Source organism: Nothobranchius furzeri, chromosome 11 (genome assembly GCF_043380555.1).
Source record: "Nothobranchius furzeri strain GRZ-AD chromosome 11, NfurGRZ-RIMD1, whole genome shotgun sequence".
NCBI classification, from domain to species: domain Eukaryota; kingdom Metazoa; phylum Chordata; class Actinopteri; order Cyprinodontiformes; family Nothobranchiidae; genus Nothobranchius; species Nothobranchius furzeri.
Genome location: NC_091751.1, coordinates 29,589,864 through 29,608,741, shown reverse-complemented (window position 1 = coordinate 29,608,741; position 18,878 = coordinate 29,589,864). Strand labels below are relative to the sequence as shown.

General features: G+C 44.3%; 4 protein-coding genes across 4 annotated transcripts in view; all 4 read left to right on the top strand.

The window, feature by feature from the left end:
- The first annotated feature begins 1,200 nt into the window (after nucleotides 1-1,200).
- On the top strand, nucleotides 1,201-4,222 carry hoxa11a (homeobox A11a). Its single transcript, XM_015955936.3, has 2 exons — nucleotides 1,201-2,527; nucleotides 3,064-4,222. Exons 1-2 carry the CDS (start codon nucleotides 1,870-1,872, stop codon nucleotides 3,294-3,296), a joined length of 891 nt encoding a protein of 296 aa, XP_015811422.1. The 5' UTR covers nucleotides 1,201-1,869; the 3' UTR covers nucleotides 3,297-4,222.
- Nucleotides 4,223-6,966: 2,744 nt separating this feature from the next.
- LOC107383370 (homeobox protein Hox-A10) lies at nucleotides 6,967-10,191 on the top strand. Its single transcript, XM_015955934.3, has 2 exons — nucleotides 6,967-8,599; nucleotides 9,517-10,191. Exons 1-2 carry the CDS (start codon nucleotides 7,714-7,716, stop codon nucleotides 9,789-9,791), a joined length of 1,161 nt encoding a protein of 386 aa, XP_015811420.1. The 5' UTR covers nucleotides 6,967-7,713; the 3' UTR covers nucleotides 9,792-10,191.
- A 534-nt stretch (nucleotides 10,192-10,725) lies between these two features.
- Nucleotides 10,726-15,274, top strand: hoxa9a (homeobox A9a). The gene is made up of 2 exons (XM_015955937.3): nucleotides 10,726-14,012; nucleotides 14,274-15,274. The coding sequence occupies exons 1-2, from the start codon at nucleotides 13,466-13,468 to the stop codon at nucleotides 14,513-14,515; spliced, it is 789 nt and encodes a 262-aa protein (XP_015811423.3). The 5' UTR covers nucleotides 10,726-13,465; the 3' UTR covers nucleotides 14,516-15,274.
- A 2,019-nt stretch (nucleotides 15,275-17,293) lies between these two features.
- The window catches only part of LOC107383366 (homeobox protein Hox-A7), a 2,705-nt gene continuing 1,120 nt past the window's right edge, over nucleotides 17,294-18,878 (top strand). The window contains exon 1 of the mRNA XM_015955932.3: nucleotides 17,294-18,261. Coding sequence (XP_015811418.3) covers nucleotides 17,889-18,261 — 373 coding nt within the window. The 5' untranslated portion in view covers nucleotides 17,294-17,888. The remainder of the gene's footprint in view (nucleotides 18,262-18,878) is intronic.

The following is an 18,878-nucleotide window of genomic DNA, read 5'->3' as shown; positions in this document are numbered from 1 at the left end:
GAAACACCCGAGTCGTTTGTGTCGCTGCAGCTGAATCAAACCTAAAAGGGCAGTAAAGGTTCGTATCACACGCTGCTTGGGTCTTTTTCCTCTTTATCCCATGTTTGATACACTCACGCAGCATTAGTGTGTGTGATATTTCAAGGTTGTGTTTCATGTGTCACCAGGTGCCCACTCGAGACCCACTGCACATCGGGCTGTGGGGGCCAGAGCAGCCACGGCGGTCTTAATCCGAGCTCAGGTCTCTCATTCACAGCACATTAGAGTCAGGTTGCAGCCTCCCGGGTTCATGGTGGCCCACAGCAGAGCGCTGGGAAGGCGCAATGTGGCGAGTTTACCAAACCAAACGTTTTGCCAGCGATCCTGATTTATTTGTGAATAAACTAAATTATTTCATGGGGGAGTTGATCACGTTCATGGTTTAAATTGTGGGATTTTATTGATGCATTTATTTAAATAAAACCACCAGAACTGTGCAGGGGCCGGGTTTTACCTCCGTGCGCAAAGTGTGTTAATTCTTCGCATGTTTAATGCATTGGTTCTGTTTCACGCTAAAGACAAACACAGCAATTCTAAATGAAGTGCTGAAACTGACCAATGTATCCACACAGCAGCTGGTTTTGTTAGATTCTCGCAATTGTTTCCCAACAAATTAGCAGCTATTTGTTTTTAGATTTTGACGCAAATGTTGCGATTAGGCCGTGCGTAAAAGTAGAAGGGGTTTGAATGTTGCGACTAACGGAGCTGCTCTTGGCTTTAGATTATTGTTTTTAAATTCGAGCTAAATCTCAACAGCGTGGAGGATTTTATTTCCATCTGATGTATTTTCATGTTTCATGAAGCAAAAGTCATTCAGAAAACAATATATATCAGTTAGTTTTGCGCGCTTTTCACTATAACCTTTTGGTTATTTAGGTTCGTCTTATTTCTAACAGGAAATGTTTAATTTGTGTTTAGTCATGAAATAAAAACGTGAGGTCATGAAGGGTTTCATATATTTAATCTCAATGGTTTTCATGTTTATTTATTTAAAAACAACCTGTCTGCTTTGGTGAACGGAACAATGGAAACCTTTGGTTGGCATTGAATCCTCCGAGGGTTTTACTTGCTGAAGCAGCAGCCGCTACTTTGAACATGACCCTGATAGCCAAATGCTCGCAGAGCCAAATGCTACGTTGTAAAATAACCAAACGATGATGACTGAGAGTCTGAGCGCAGCCTTTAGAAACAAGCTGCTCGTCTCCTTCATCCAACAAAAAGGTCTGTGTCATGTCCACAGCAAGCGCCTGTTGGCCCACTCTCAGTGGGACTTAGGGCGCAGCACTTTTTATTATTACTTCCTGTGATCACATAAAAATACCAGGAGAAAAACGGAAAAAGCACGAATGGATTAAAGCGCCAGATTAAATCGCACATTTGATCTAATTTGATCTAAACCTGTAAAATAAATCTGGTGTTTTTGCTTCCAACCAGGCTTTTGTCCCCCTGACTCATTAGCTTCAGACTGAATATTAATTAGAATCTGACACGATAATAAAACACCAATATCAGGCTTCAGGACACACAGCAGTTATGTCTATCCACTCCTCCACACTCCTCTGTCCAAAGAATACACACCCACACGCACACGCGCTCGCACGCACACACACACACACACCCAGCGAGTCTGAAAATCTGTCAATTTCTGCCGCGTGGTCACGTGACCTCCTCCTCCGTGGAGTGGATGGAGATGGTTCTCCACGTCAGCTTACGTCTAAATGTCTGCTTAGCGAACCTGCTTGAAAGAGGCTCGGCGCTCCAGAGCCATGTTCAGGGCGGCTCTGCAGGAATCCAACCCCAACAACGCCTTCTAGGAGCGGCGGAGCAGCGATGATGGATTTTGACGAGCGGGTTCCTGTCGGCTCCAACATGTATCTGCCCAGCTGCACTTACTACGTGTCGGCGGGGGCTGATTTCTCCGGTCTTCCGTCGTTTCTGTCCCAGACCCCGTCCACACGCCCCATGACATATTCCTACTCCTCTAACCTGCCGCAGGTCCAGCCCGTCAGAGAGGTGACGTTCAGGGACTACGCGGGCATCGAAGCGTCCGGTAAGTGGGCGCACCGGGGGAATCTGGCCCAGTGTTACCCCAGCGCGGAGGACATGGTGCATCGGGACTGTCTGTCGGCGCAAACCGCCGTCGTAGGGGACATGTTTGGGAAAAACAGCCCAGCCGCTGCGGCCGCCGCCTACCACCACCACCACCACCACCATGCAGGCGCGGGAGCCGCCGCCGCCTCCAGCTTCTACGGGAACGTGGGCCGGAACGGCGTGCTGCCTCAAGCCTTCGACCAGTTCTACGAGACGGCGTACGGGAACGCGTCGGAAAACGCTTCGGCGAATCCCGCGCTCTCAGGGGACAAAACGGTGAGCAAGCAGCCGGAGCACGCGCCGTCCTGCCGGGACACGGAGACGAAGGAGCAGCGGGATGAAACGAGCAGCCCGGAGTTGTCTTCCGGCAACAATGAGGAAAAACTCAGCAGCAGCAGTAAGTCCGCGCGCTGCTATGATGAGAGAAAGTTTGCAATCTCGCGCGCTGCTGTTAAAAATTTTATATGCTGTTTTATAAGCATGTAAGGTTTATAGAGGGCCTGTAGACCCCCCCACTCCCAGCAAAACTTTGTTATAAACTGCAGGATCACGTGCTTGGAAGTAGAAATCGGCCGTGAAAGGCAGCAGGTCGGTGATATATTTGGATATATTTGTGCTTTTGTTATGATGAATGTGGATTTCTGCGTTATTCCTGTTTAAAGACGCCTTTTCCAGACTTCATGTGCGTTAACGAGCCCCAGAACGAGGGTGGCACACGTATGAGCCCTGTTGGTAGCTTTACGCAGTTTTAGGTCTACAAACAATAATTACGCACAAATACAACTTCAAAGTATAACTTTTTTGTCCAATAAGCAAACAGAAGCACAGCTTTCAGTATAGTTAATTTATTTTTGACTGTTAATCTTCAAGTGAGTGCTTATTTTGAAAGCTGAGTGCATTTGAACTTTTTCCCGTTTTTTTTTTGCCTCACAGGTGGACAGAGGATCCGCAAGAAGAGGTGCCCTTACTCCAAATATCAGATCAGAGAACTGGAAAGGGAATTCTTTTTCAGCGTGTACATAAACAAGGAGAAACGACTGCAACTGTCTCGGATGCTCAACCTCACTGACCGACAAGTAAAGATTTGGTTCCAGAACCGACGCATGAAGGAGAAGAAACTGAACAGGGACAGGTTACAGTACTACACGTCCAACCCTCTGCTTTAGGAGTGAGAGCAGCTCCGGTGGTCCCCCCTGCTGAGGGGCTGGCTTCGTTTACAGACTCTCTGGCTCTCCGAGTGGACTCCGTGTTCCACAATGGCCGCGACAGCAGCAATAGCAACTGCTCAATGGTTAATTTCAAGTTCGAGGACACAAGAAACCGTTGATATGAAATGCCTTGAGCCGGAGACGTCCCTTTATTCGATTATGGGGAAAATGTTCAACAATTTCTTCTGCGCTGCCCAAGATTTTCAAAGGCTCACGTGTTTGTTTTCTTTGAAAATATAAAAAAATCAGCCAGTAATTGACTGACCCAGTATTTTGTAATCAAAAGTTAGTTCCTGTCTGTGGCTGGAATCAGAACCGGGTTGGGTTTGAGCAGAAGCTGAACACCTGACGACTGATCGAACATATTGTGACCAAATATTGAAACCAAGCAGATGAGAAGAATGTTTGTGTTTTTGTGCTTTATTTATTTTGTAGCCACTCGTTTACTCTCATTTAAAACGCCACAGCTGTCCACCACTCAGCAGTGAGTATAGTTGACCTGCCGCCAGTTTTTGTCCCTTCTGACGTTCCATACTCTTAAAGAGGGCTTATTATTAATATTTCATTCTATTTTTGTTTAACAGACAAGCAGTGCTTGCGCACACCAGAGAGACGCTTGTCCACGTGATCCGTGCGCAGTTGCGTGGAGGTTTATTCAAACAGGTGCTGCGTCAATTTTCAGCGGGCCTCTTTAGTCCGCTAAACATGTTTTAATGGATTTCAGTTTTAAAATAAATTAAATTAAATTAAATTAAATGCAATTATTTTTAGGACAAAAGCTGGTTAGGGTCATCGCACTGAATCAACAGTGTGGTTCGCTCAGAGCTATTGTGTATTCTACTATATTTCCAAATAAAAACAAATTAAACAATTCTGGAAAATAACTTCTTAAGGTCTGGATTACTTTTAAATCTTATTTTTTTTGCATTTTATTCACACATCTGATTTTAAAGCTGACTTTTGTGTCCGCCAGATCAGATAAGCTATGGGCACTGGAGCCGTTTTACGCAGGAGCAGCACATTAACCGCACATTTGCATCAAAACACTGTCTCACACACACACACACACACACACACACACACACACACACACACACACACACACACACACACACACACACACACACACACACACACACACACACACACACACACACACACACACACACACACACACACGAGTATGAAAATGATTCAATACTTGTTAGATAATTACATGAAATGATGCATACGGATAACGCATTTATACAGATTACATGTTTACTGTTTTTTGTAAATACAACTTTAAATGTCAGTAAATGTTATTTTTCACGCAGATTTGGTAAAATGAAAACTTGAAAGCAGATTAAAAGAAGCCAAACAGATGCGGAAAAGTGGAAAATGCGTATTTTCGGTTTTGTGTGGGTGTTTTTCTATTGCTCGTTTTTATTTCTAAGGAGAGATTAACCAAACTAATGTGACTTCTAGAGCCAGCGATATCCACCAAAATCATCACCTTGCACCAGTCTCTGGGTGATTTTCCTCGTGCGTTGGAGATGCTCGTTCAACAGCAGCCTCCTTTGGCGAGGGTCGCCATATTTGCTGTTGTTATCACAGTGTTTACGAGGGCTGGCCGCAGCGCATTGGCGTTCATATATGACAGTCAAAAGGGCCATAAACGCTGGGAGAGAGGCTGAAGTTTATGGTTGCCTCTCTCCACCATAGTCCGGCCTTGCCTTGCGCATCCTTTACTGCGCGCAGGAATTCCGTCCCTAATTATAGGGACATCCTCCCCGTTGCCAGAGCAACGTGGCCATAAAAGCTGTCTGAGAGTCTGGAGCATTTGTACAATTGGAGTGCGGTGCAATAAACCGTCTGAGACCCAAGGTTATTAACTGTGTTTCCAAGGAGGCAACGGATTAGGGGCGCATTCTGCTCGATGGACGCAGTCGCTTCATTTCAGAGACTCTGGGCTCCTCGTGACGGTTCATCCTGCTCGGATTGGTTGGTGAGGCCTGCACGCTCCTGCCACCGGGTGGCGCTATTGAGACCAAAGTCACGGCCTTGGATCCTTTGAGTAAAGCAGGTAATGGCTGCTTAGAAAACATAAAACAGGTTTTAGTTTGCTGCAGAATCAATAACTAGCTGATATGCTCCGCTCTCCTGCTGTTGGGATGATTCTAAGTTAGGATCTGAAGGGAAACCTTTTCCTAGAGCCCCAATAAGGTCACGCGGGTGTGCCAAGGCTTCATGCTGCGCACGTGCTTTTCATTTTGCTGAGCTGGACGTTTTTAATTGTTTAGCAGAACCAGGTCGTACCTGGAAGGTTACAGCGACTGTTTTAGATTACACTCAGCGATAGAGGGGTGTGTTGGTTTCCTCAGTAACAGCACGTGCTCCTTCTCCTTCCACCTTAATGAGAGTGTGCGCCAAAGCTCTCAATTATCAGAAATCAGGCTGCGATTCGTTTCCTTCGTGAACTTTGGCTGCTCGGTGTCAGTTTAAGAGCAGAGCGCCTGGGTCTGGACCCTCTCCTCCTTTGTCTCTCGTGAAAAATAAATGCTTCCGCTGGATGTAATAAAACGCTGCATTATTGTTCATAACAGCACTCAGGACGAACATGATCCGAGTCAAACGGCCTCCTCGGCCACGATTATATGGGCCTGATCAAAGCCAGTGGTCAGAGCAAAGTGTTTCCAGGATATAATAGCTCGGCAGCTGTGGAAATGAAGATTTAATAGCTACAATTAATAACTGTAACACAAAGATATCGATAGCAGCCCCCCACCTCCTCTTGCTCCTTCAGCACCGTCAGGCTCACGGGCCAAAAACAAACGCGTGTCCGTTATTAATCGATTGGTTTGGTTTCTTCTCTGGATCAAATGTCCAAGAAAGAAACAGGAAACTGAATAATCCCTTTGTCTGGATCTCTCGTAGGAAGTTCGAGGAGAACAAACACCGCGCCTGTTTGTCCCCAACAGATTATCATCCATAAAATGCAATTTAAGATTAAATAAAAGTTTCACTTTCGATTTACAAAAAGTACAGATTTGCTTCCTGAGCAGCAGAAATGTGCGCGTCGAAAAACGGCTCCAAGTCAGCATTTTACAGGCTTTACGCGGGTTTTCCTGAGGCGCGTCAGCTGGTCTGTTGATGTAAAAACTCTAAAGCAAGATAACTTTAATCTGAAAAATATTTTAGATTTTTACGGAGTCTAATGGTCCAGCACGAGACGGAGTTTTAGGTCGCTCTGACAGGAGGACCTGTGCGTAATTGCTGCACCGGGCAATCTCCCTGAAGCACAGATGTACGAAAATAAATTAAATAAAAATCTTATTCAACTCAAAATACTTTTCCGCATTCATTTTTGCAAAGTTGTCAAATCTATTACATCTCTGGAATTATAATCTGTTGTTATCCTGAATCCAGAACAAACAGAATGTTTTATTTATTTTTATTCATATTTGTTTGATTTTATGAACAAAAAGTGAAAACTAAAAATGTTGAACGTTTTTAATTTTCCTAATAAATAAAAATATTTAATTAAAATACAAATAATTCTGAAATTTAAATAGTAATATTAAAATTAAACCATATTTTAAAACTGTTATTTCAAAGTGTAGCCAAAATAAATAACAACAGTGTATTTATTTTTGTTTAGCGCTTAATTTTTTCCATTTATTTGTGTGTTTTTCTTAAAAAGACATTTAGTGTATGGCAGGACAAACAGATTTTTCTTGTTTTGTTTTGTGATGAAGAATTTCAAATGCGTTCAGGGGCAGAGATGCATCATATAAAACTGCTTTTTAGCCCTATATTGTGTCAGAGGTGGTTTCACACACATGTTTCACACACACTTAAGAGTGCAGCAACACACACTCCAAGCGCTTTGTTATTTGGTGTGTTTGTTGGTGGGTTGCAGCAGCTTTAAACTTGATTTTATAGCTTTACGCACACAGCGCTCTCACCGTGTGCTCTGGTTGTTGCTGATAATTTAGGCTTCAGATGGTTTGGAGGCTTTGGAGATTTTACAGATTAGAACATTTGCTCCGGTCTGTGATTTGTAGTCGGATCTGACTAGCCCGCGGGCCCAAATGTTTCTCAAACTCATTTCTAAAATGTTTCCACCAGTCACGTCTTTCCAGAGTCAGGGGGATTTTTACAGCTGTGGTCGGAGCTGGACTTCGGTCTGGTGATCAGGGTGGTGCATTAAGGCGAGGTGATTGCCCTGCTGTCTTCTTTCTCTGCCTGAACTCCATGATGAATGCTGTTTGGTCTGCTACGTAGGCTCGGAGTGGGCGGAGCCTGCGCGTCTTCCAGCGTTTCCATTGGTTTTACAGTCAGCTCGGTAGAGAGGGGCTGCCTCTAATCATATCCAGCATGTTTTGCACAAGAAATGTCAGCCAGAAAGGGCTACCTTCTGCCTTCGCCAAAATACACCACAATAATGTCATGTTCGGACAGCCCGTCAGGAAACGCCTTTTTAGTGGATTCTCTGATCAGCGGTCGCAGCGAGGGCGGCGGAGGTCACTACACCGGGAGCGCGGTATGTGTGCCTCACAGCACCGCAGCAGAAGTGCCTTACGGACTACACAACTATGGATACTTCCCAGGCATGGCTAAGCGGAGCGAGGTGGCCCACCAGAACATGGTGGCCGCCTCAGGCGCGTACATGTCCAGCATGGAGATGTGGATGGACGCGCAGAGGTCATGTCGGATGGACCAAGAGCAACCAGTGGGTGCCCAGGTCACTCCCTGCGCCTTCCCACAGAACATCAAGGAAGAGAGCACCTACTGCTTGTACGAACAGTCCAAGTGCCCCAAAGCCTCCACCGCCGAAGACCTCACCTATTCCAGATTGACCTCAGCCGGACTCGGCTCCAGTTCTTGCTCAGTTACAGATGGCGGCGGCAGTGGAGGCGGTGGGGGTTCAGTGCCAGTGCCGGGCTACTTCCGCTTGTCTCAGACGCACGCACATTCTCATAAACTTTACAACACCAACGGCCCCCAGTCGAACCCTTCCCATGCCCATTCCCATTTTGGCCTCCACCCCAAGGATCCTGCTCGCTTCCACACGCCACCAACCTCAGCTTCTGCTACAGCCGCCGCGGCGCCGGAAGGAAGGGACACAGTGGAGCACGAGTCCTCTGGAAACGCAGACTTGCAGCATCCTCACGCCACGTCGGGCACCGAGGAGGCGCGTGACTCCTCGGATGGAGAACCTTCCTCGGCGGGAGAAACAGAAGAAAATGAGAAGGAACGAGGAGAAAAGACCAATAAAGGTAACCGGCCAGGTGTGGTCAGACTTGTTTTTGGCAGTAAACAAGGTAGAGCGAGGTGTTTTACTGGCACCTGTCAGGTTTTACAGGTGACAAGTCAGGACACATGTCTGTAGCATTGCATCTGCATGTCCTATGATGCACCACAGCAAAGTTTTCATTTTCTAACAAGTCTCACAGGTTATAGTTCATAGAACCAGGAATCTGATTTATTGTGATCATTAAACAAATAAGAATAAATCATGAATTAATCTCTAAACTTTCAGAAAATTACAACCTCATTTATTGAACGCTGCGTAAATGCTGCGTAAGGGCCTCAGTGTGTGAATACGTAGCAACCTTACTTCACCAGTGATTCTAATACAATACAGTTCTGTCAGATGTGGTATTAGTTATAGACATCAGAAGAATCAGAATCTGGTTTGTTGCCATTGTCAGTGAACAAACAATTCACAAGCTAGGAACTTGCTTCGGTACTACTGTGCTACATATAACATGAATAATAAGATTAAAAATAGAATAAAATATAATAAAAAAATAGAATAAAACTTTCAGCTATAAAAAATGGCAGGTAATATATATATATATATATATATATATATATATATATATATATATATATATATATATATATATATATATATATATATATATATATATATATATATATACACACACATTAATATATATATATATATTCAAAATTGGCAAAAGTGCCACCACAGCGAGTGCCTGAGCTTGTGTGCCAACCCTAACCCAATCCTTTGAATTACGTTTGCAGTAAAATTCCCAGCGCCCATCATTTTCACGCAATTTAACAATTTGAACCTAACAAATACGGATGCTCGTATATTGATTTGCTGCTTATTCCAAATATTTGCTACCTGTTGCATTCACCATGGATGTCATGTTGCTTTCAGGGGACGCAAAAAGTGAAAACACGGCCAACTGGCTGACTGCAAAGAGCGGCCGAAAGAAGCGCTGCCCGTACACCAAACACCAGACTCTGGAGCTGGAGAAGGAGTTCCTCTTTAACATGTACCTGACCCGAGAGCGCCGCCTAGAGATCAGCAAAAGCGTCCACCTAACGGACAGACAGGTTAAAATCTGGTTCCAGAACCGGAGGATGAAACTGAAGAAAATGACCCGGGAGAACCGGATCCGGGAGCTCACGTCCAACTATGGCTTCTCGTGACGCGCGAGAAAGTGGTCGAATAAAAGCAGCAAGAGGAAAACTTTCCACCTCTTTATCAGTCTCCTTTCATTTCACTGAGACGTGACCTTCTTTTGTCTCTAGACACGCTCCACGTGAGCGCGTGTCTAGAAAATCATATTGAAGTCACACACACACACACACACACACACACACACACACACACACACACACACACACACACACACACACACACACACACTGTAAAGTGGCTGATTTGATATAATTTTTTTCTGCATGATGTAAAGATTTCCTACGCTGACCAGATGTGCTCCATCATGTTATCATGTAAGCTGTAGCCTCAGCCAGGACGCGTGAAGGACGATTTTAATGTATATATGTGTTTTTGTGTCATGTCTAATAAATTATCATCTGATGAGTATTTCTGAACCACACATGGATTTTTGTCCGAGCGTAGCCACCAGAGACTTTTTATTTTAAAGGAATTAAACACAATGATACTCTGGGCTCATGCACATCAGAGGTTCACTTGTGTGTTTTGTCTGCAGCTGCTAAAGAACGGAGGTGAACGCTAGTGGAGGGTCGGAAATAATTAAGATATTAGGCTGTAAGCCGCGCTGCTGCATGCCCAGCCGGCTATTGTAGAGTTTTATGACTGGCTGCTATAGAAGCTTTCTCCCTCTCCTCGAAGAGCAGCGTCAGTCGTGAGTGAGCCTTTCGGACGGAGAGGAGGCCCGGCTCACAGCCATACACACACACACACACACACACACACACACACACACACACACACACACACACACACACACACACACACACACACACACACACACACACACACACACACACACACACGTGGATAAATTCTGCTCCAAAATCTGGAAAAGCCACCGAGCATCCGGGTGAGTCTGCTGTGATTTTTGATTTTTCTGCGTCTTTGTTCTCGTTGTTTTGATCTTCGTTTAAAAAGAGGATCTGGACACGTGCACGAGCGCCACGGCTCGTTCTGATGTGTCGGGTCGTGTTGCTGCCGAGGCCCGGATGACTGTGAAGTGGTTTAGGTAGTTTCATGTTGTTGGGGTGCTTTTCTGACTCTACAACAGGAAACTGTCTGGATCGCCCCAGTCCCAAACACCGAGAGCGAACCGGAACCGCCTGCAGCTCAGATATCATGGGGAGGATAGAAAAATCGGTGTTTGGAAAAGCAAGCCTCTGGATGTCATAAACCAGGGAGGGGGTGGGGGTGGCCCGCGGTGTTTTCTCAGATTCCTCCTGCTTTGTTTTTGTTGTGCTGCTTAAGATGATGCATTTGTCTGCTGGTCAGAGCTCAGCTGCAGTGTGCGTCGTGGACTTGTGACTAAAAGCTGGGAGTGTTTTTCTTCTCCTATTTTTTCTAGTGAGTAGTAGTGAGTGACGCAGAGACGCCAGACAAGGCCTCGGTTACGACCACTGCAGTGGAGGGGAAGGGGAAGGTGAATGGGGCAACAGCGACCTCCGTCGGCAATAAGACCGGATGCTTCCACTGCGCAATGGTGGCTCTCACAAAGGGAAGGGCTTTATGGCGATATTTAGATCCGCCAGACAGGCTGTTATCTGCAGAAGCAAAGAGAAGTGAATAGCCCCTGCGGTAAACTGCAGGGTGAAGAAAACACCCTGATTTAGGTTTACAGCCTGAGAGCTGTTGGCAGAGTGGCGTCTGTTCCTGCTGCAAAAGTGTTTGTCTATTCTTGTTTGTCTATTCTGGATTTTAGTGCACAAAAAGGCGCACAGCCGCCCCTATCCTGAACGCATCTTCTGGTATTAAACTGTGCAAATGGACAGCGGGACTGTGCGTAATTGTGCGATTTTCTCTGACTCTACGTGCGATTTTAATCGCAACAGCAGAATTCAGATAATCTGTGCGTCTGGGATTCTCTGTGGCCTTGTAGGGGTGTTGGCCAGCTTCTCTTTTATTTGCGAGCAATAAATAAACCACATAAATGAAATAAAAAACTCAAGGTTGGCGCAACAAAAACCACCGAAGTCAGTTAAGAAACGCCAAACTGCACACGTACCCTACACACATAATCTTTTTAAATTTTCAGTTTTTAAATAACAAGTTGGCTAAACCCTTTCTAGGAAATTCGCGCTTACTACATACTAATGTAATCCCGTGGATAAGGAATTATATAACAGCTGCGTAACATCCTAATCACGTATGTATTTTCAAATATTGTCCAGTTTTCCAGCGCGTCGATGTTTCCCGTCATAATCATCATCAAAACAGCGTTTTATAAAATAAAATACTATTAAAAACAAAAATGGACAAACAGTTCAGTCCCTGCAAACTCTCCGCACCACCTCCATTTAAAACATGGGAACTAAACACCATTTAAAGATTATTTTTAGCGCCGTTTGTGTGTAAAATTACGCCAAAGCCCAGGCAGCTGCAGGTACTAACGCACTCGTTAATGGCCGCGATGAAGCAGCATATCCGCGATAACGTGGTGCAAAAGATAAACAGATTAACTCTCTGTATTTTATTATTTACTTTTATGAACAAGCACATTGCTTTAAAATGAAACTATATTGTGGATTTGTTTTTGTTTTTTAATATTTTGACTTCTCCAGATAAACTCTAAAAACTCAAACACACATTTAGCAAAGCTGATGAATAAATCACTTATTATTTGTTAAAATATCTGAAACGAAGTCCGAGTCTTGAGCGCATTTCTGGTAATTTATCCAAAATGTTAGAATACGCTTTGTTTCCGCACGGCTCAGTGTGTTTCAGATTTTAAAATAAATAATGCTTTGTTCTTAAAATAATATCTAACGGGTTCTAGATCCTCTTTTTAAATAAGAAAACGTTTAAATAAAGTGTGTTAATGTTGTAAAGTGGACACACAAACATTAATAATAAAGCATGTGTTAGTCTGTATGCGGGGATGTATCAGAGAGGCCATTTCAGGTTTTTATTTACAACATTTAAGAAGAAAATCCTGGGAGCTAAACGAGAATAAAATATTTAAACGTTATTAGTTGACGGGTTTTACTCGTTTCGTCTGAAAACTCACCTGCTTCTGAACGATGTTGAAATGATCTGAGTGTGTCTAAAACAACAGAACCTGAGCTGAATTCAGCCTTTTTGTGTTTTATTAATGATCGCAGCTTCCTTCACTGAGTTTGCTGTATTGGCAGCAGAGGAGCTGCTTACGTGTCCAATAAACCATCCCGTAAAAATAATCCTCCAAATACATGTAGTATGTCTGAGGACGGCGCTGCTGAGAGCAGCGTCACCTTCATCAGCATTTATTTATTTTTATTTATTTTCTGTGTCGTTCGTGTTTATTTTCCCTGTTTTTACATTTCTGACCAAATCCCGATCGTTGGTAAAAATCCGGGTTGTTACAGCAGAACGGGTGAGTATTTAATGACTGCAGGGATTGATTTATCTTTTATTGTTCAGCCTTATGATCACGTGACTCCGCTGTCCAATGGCGTGGCGGCGTGTCTCCCCATTACTTTCCCACTGTAGTTCTCCGTGGGGCCAAGTTGCTACTTGATTTCTCCACATTGTTATTTTGCGAGGCTCTTTAGTGCGCGCGCGCGCGTGTGTGTGTGTCAGAGGTGTGTGTATGTGTGTGTTTGTGTTTTGCCCTTTTGCATGTATCTGCTGTATGACTGCGTACATGTGAAAGTGCCATTTTTCTGCCATGTCGACGTCCGGAACATTGACTAGCTACTACGTCGATTCCCTCATTCTGCCCGAGAGCGAGGAGGTCTCCATCCCGCGGTACCCCTCTGGTTCCGGTATCCAGCACATCAGACAGCCCGCCTCCATCGGAGACCACAGCGAGCTCGGGACTTGCACCTTCCCGTCCAAACCCACCGTGTTCGGACCGACATGGAACCATGTACCGGCTCAGTTCCCAGGCAGCGTTTCCTCCGTGTACCACCACCACTACGGGCATCCTCAAGGCCCGATGGGCGCAGACACAGACGGCCGCTATCAGTCCTGGCTCCTGGAACCGATGTCCGGTTCTCTCCCGATGACCGGATTACCGACGAGCCACCATCACTACGGGATCAAGCCGGAGGCTTTGGGGGCGCGAGGCGAGCCAGGGTCGCACACGGCGCTGCTCCTCTCCGATTACGCCAACGGCACCGTGGCGACACCATCACCCGGGGAGAAGGACGAGCTGTCCGTCCAGGGAGGGGACATAAGCGGAGAAGCAGAGGAGAAACCGGGCCTGGACCCAAGTAAGTCTCCAGCATGTCTTTAATGTTTGAACTATTTATAAAGCTGCGGGGACGCGGGTGCGCGTCAGAAGCCATTCTGAACGTGCCATTTCCTTATGGAGGCTGTTAATGACCATGCTCAGGTTGCACATCAGCTTTTTGAAGTCAACGCCATGAGAAACGAGGCGGCTGCGCCACGTTCTTCGACCAAATTCCATTTTTAATAATACAATCGCCACGTTTGAATAAGAAAACAAATAAAATTCGCACCCTTCTTTCCAGATAACCCGGTGTCCAACTGGCTCCACGCGAGCGCCACGAGGAAGAAGCGCTGCCCGTACACCAAGCACCAGATCCTGGAGCTGGAGAAGGAGTTCCTCTTTAACACCTACCTGACCAGGGACCGGAGGTACGAGGTGGCGAGGCTGCTGAACCTCACCGAGAGACAGGTTAAGATCTGGTTCCAGAACCGGCGGATGAAGATGAAGAAGTTTAATAAGGACGGAGCACCGAAGGACGAATAACCGTAGCACGCAGGAGCGGTATTTATATGCTGAGATGGATTTCTTTATACGAAAAGAAAATAATAATAATAATAAAAGCGAGAAGAAGCTCTGCTGGACCTTATTTTTAAACCCCGTCGTCTTATTGTATAACAGCTAGAGGAGAATCCGTCTGGATGAATAAATAAACAAAGCAAGCATGTTGGGCTTTAGTTTAATATTGCACAATTCTGTCAGCGCCCATCGGAACTCCGACTTTAATTCCCCCCTGTTAATACCTCGTTTAGATTAGTTGTCTCCGTGCTCGTTTTGGATGTTTCTAGCTGTGTGTGTTTTTGTTTTATTTGTAACTATAAATCTGTTGTCTACCAGAGTCAGTATAGTTTATCAAAATGTAATAATTTAATAGTTTTTTTCATATCTGCTAGGAAAATGACTGAATGTGACCGTGGGTTTGATACTAACGTTAGAAGCGTAGAGAGGAAAAAACAAATAACGACAGCAGGTCGCAATTAGAAGAAGATCTGTCCAAGCACCGCTCTACTCTGATTGACTACCTATTTCAACTATACCTACAGTGTGTGACCGGGTTGGGCTGGCCTGCGTCGCTAACACGTCTGGCGGAATTTCAGGAAGTGACTTTAGGGACATCATGTTTACCAGGGAGGAAATGAAACACTGTAGGCTTCTCAGTGAATACCTCGCGGCCCGCTGGCCGTCTGACATTTGGTTCATTAATGTAATTTGTACTATTTATTAAATAAAACAAATTATATCTGAGATTGTTGATTTCATCCAAACTGCTTCTTGTTTTTTACTTCATAGATTTAGTTTTTAAACAACACTTATTTTATTATTAATGGTGATTTGGGACATGCGTGTGTGTGTGTGTGTGTGTGTGTGTGTGTGTGTGTGTGTGTGTGTGTGTGTGTGTGTGTGTGTGTGTGTTGGGAACAAAGTTGGCAGAGGATGTTGTTAGCTGTATACCGCCATAAAAGACAATTACTGCTATAACCTTTTATGGGGTGCAAAGCGCTCCGAGGCGCGAGGACACCACATACAGAAAAAAGGAACGACAGCTGAAGCTCAAAATATTGCATTTGTTCGTTGAGCTGCAGCAAGAGAGCGGTTCTGATTAGAAGAGAGAAAAGGCAAGGATATAGTTTCTAACTCCGCCTGATGCCAACTTGCTGGCTTTTGAAGCGGTTTGGGTTTAAGGGCTATATTGGCTCAAGTCTCTGCACGTCAGAGGAAAAGAAAAATACGTGACTCCAACAGACTAAAACGCAAAGAGCAGCAAATCACGGGTCTGCGCCCTGATCCATCAAACGTTGACCTGCGATCAGCAACCTCTGCAGCGACTTTAGCTGTCATATTGTTCGGATGAGTCCGGTCCAACTGGAGCTGCTGTTGTGACGCGTTAGAGGACACAGATGGACCCAAACATCAAAGACTCGGCCAGAGACAGTGCCATAAAACGCCTCCTCTCCTATACTGTCTGGCATTCCACTTTTAATGGCTTTATGGCCGTCCAGACACAATTAGGCCACTTTCAGAATGACACCCATTTGTTCTTCTGCTCTTTCTGTGCGACTGGGATCTGGACAAAGGGCCGAGCGGAAATGATCAGCTTTATTGGATTCCTCTCTGACGGGACCGCGCTGGACTCACGGTCATTCCACTCAACCCTTTGTGTTTCACCTGGGAACCTTCCGCCCTCTGCTCCTTTTACTGAGGCCGGGTCCTAAAGGAAAAGGAGCCATAAAGTCCTATGCAGCAATATAATTTCTAATGATCCAAATACGCACGAGTATTTTTTTCCAAATATGCAACAAATGGACGTTTTGAATCACAGCTAGTTGTTATTTCTTGTTTATACGCCTGAGAAAATAAAAGTATGAATGTATCTGTGTTTCAGCGCTACCTCCCCATTCTGCAATGCCCAAGAGTCACCAGGGGGTGGCGACACTTTTCCACCACATCCCTCCTGTACCCATCATGCCTAATAAAGCTGCGCACCGGGAGGAACAGCCCTTAGTAACATTTTTAAGAGTCAGCCACAATAATTTCACACATTTTTTACAGTTTCTCACCACAGAGACTTTCTCCACCGCGCAGCCCCACAGGGCAGACTCAGCCAGCCAGCTGCAGGAGGAATGCTGCGTATGCGCATTGACGTTTGCTCATTTGTTTACAACGGTCCCAATTACCCCCAACAAACTTTCCCTATTTAGCCGCGATGCACTTTTTTAGCTTTCTTTTGTGAAAGTAATTTGTTTAATAGCAACTCTGAGGTCAGCATCAGAAAATCAACACTTTGTCTGTTTTGTAAATGTAGCTTACATCATTTAAAAGGTGTAGGTGCCTTATTCTGGATTTGACTTATGAGCATAAACAGCCTAAATATTCATGCTAATTTTTAATTTGTAAATGATTAAAATAATGGTAAAGTAAATTCACTATTACTTTTACTAAAAAACAACAATACTAAAAGAAGAAAAATAATTAAATTTTTTGGTTTTTAATTTTTATTTGTATAATTATTTAAAATAACGTCTTTCTTTTCACAAATGTTATTGTTACTAAAATTATCATTATATTTTTATTTGTATTATCATAATAATCTGCTAAAATAATGTCTTTCTTTTTCAGTAACGTTATTATTATTGTTATTATTATTATTATTATTATTATTATTATTATTATTATTATTATTATTATTATTATTATTATCATTGTTATTTCCAGAAGTAGTAGTAAAACAAGCCATTTACCATTTTTCTACTGTTTTAGTAAACACATTTTCTCATTTATAACAAAGTATTTTGGATAATTTTTCAATTTAAAATAAGATGATGAATAAATATATTATTTGAAATAACCATATTTAAACTTTTGACAAGTTTAGTTAAATAAATAAATAAATACATAGACAAATAAATAAATAAATAACGTTCAAAGGGAAACATTTGTTTTGATGTTCAGAAAAAAGTTGATCACCGTTATTTACAGCAGTTTTGAAAACTAGCTAACTAATTAGCTCCCTTTAAAATCTGCTTTCTGTTTCTGTTGATCAGTTAAATATATTAACATTGAAGCGACGTGTGTGTGTGTGTGTGTGTGTGTGTGTGTGTGTGTGTGTGTGTGTTTGTTTGTGTGTGTGTGTGTTTACGTTGTGTTAATGTCATCCTGCAGGCTTGAGTTCTGATGAAGCAGCTCGGTGCTCCACGCCAATTGGTGGAAAGCGAGCAGGCCGGAGTCACGTGACTGGGTTCTTTGGTCCGGAGTAAAAATGGGGTTTGGTGTAAATCTGGGGTGTATTGCTGTCATATATCACGCTACCTCGTAAAAACGACACTGAGGATTCTGGGCCAACAAATCAGGGAGAGAAAATATGAGTTCTTATTATGTGGACAGTCTTCTGTGCAATCCCGCAGCGGGAACTTCTCTGTTCCCGAACTCGGAGCACGCTTCTGCTTGCAGCGCTATTGGACCCAATGGGCAGGGGCTCGGCTCCGCTCGGACTGCCGCTACAGCCATCACGTTTGCGCCATCTCTAACCGGAGTTTACAGCCTCAGCAATGCGCTCCAGAGCCGCCCTGTGTTCACCCCGGGCTACGGTCCAGGACAGGACACACACACACACCGCTGCAGCCCTTTCGACCAGGCCTGCCACTTCAGCGACAGCTGCTGTCACCCGGGGCCGGGACCCCTCTCCTCTCCGCCGGACAAGCAGCACCGGATGTACCCTTGGATGTGGGCATCAGGTACGCGCAACTCTCAAGGCTTTTACTAAACCACCGTGTCTTCCATTAGTCTTCGATTAATTTCAAGGGCCTCATTGCTGTTGCGTGGAAAGAATCGTAAAACTTTTACTGCGCAACTAATGAGTTCTGCGGCCATAAATTCATTTGGCCGAAGCTTCTGCGCGTTCAGTGCTCAGAGACCTTGCCGCTGGGGGTTTTCTCGGCACTCCTATTACTCTCACAGCCTGGCTGTAAAAGAGTCCGACCTGTTGTGTAAATCAGATCTGCTGCTCCCTGCAGCCTTTATAATTGAGTCTGTGCTGCAGAGAATCAATGTGCGCCACCATGCCCTGCAAGTGGGGTTAAAATATAACGAAAGCCTGTTTTGAATTCATAACTTCTGATAGAAAATGCGTCTTTTTGACTGATTTGGTACAAAAATACGCCTGCATGCGAGAGCACATGACCCCAAACAGCAGCAGCAGAAGGGAAAGCAATTACAGCGTAGAGTAATTTTACATTAACGCCACGCTAATGCTTTATTAAAAGTTGATTAACGAAAAAACATTTAGTGGTGATGAAAAATCTGAGCCCTGATTAAAACACTATTACAGAAACATCAAAGACTTCCTGTTGTT

What these genes read in the sequence shown, in the direction of transcription:
- LOC107383370 (XM_015955934.3), top strand. Translation starts at nt 7,714, where the DNA reads ATGTCAGCCAGAAAGGGCTACCTTCTGCCTTCGCCAAAATACACCACA. An exon ending in AGGAGAAAAGACCAATAAAG is followed by an intron (nt 8,600 to 9,516) that starts GTAACCGGCCAG and finishes TGTTGCTTTCAG; the next exon opens with GGGACGCAAAAAGTGAAAAC.
- hoxa9a (XM_015955937.3), top strand. Translation starts at nt 13,466, where the DNA reads ATGTCGACGTCCGGAACATTGACTAGCTACTACGTCGATTCCCTCATT. An exon ending in GAAACCGGGCCTGGACCCAA is followed by an intron (nt 14,013 to 14,273) that starts GTAAGTCTCCAG and finishes CCTTCTTTCCAG; the next exon opens with ATAACCCGGTGTCCAACTGG.
- hoxa11a (XM_015955936.3), top strand. Translation starts at nt 1,870, where the DNA reads ATGATGGATTTTGACGAGCGGGTTCCTGTCGGCTCCAACATGTATCTG. An exon ending in GGAAAAACTCAGCAGCAGCA is followed by an intron (nt 2,528 to 3,063) that starts GTAAGTCCGCGC and finishes TTTGCCTCACAG; the next exon opens with GTGGACAGAGGATCCGCAAG.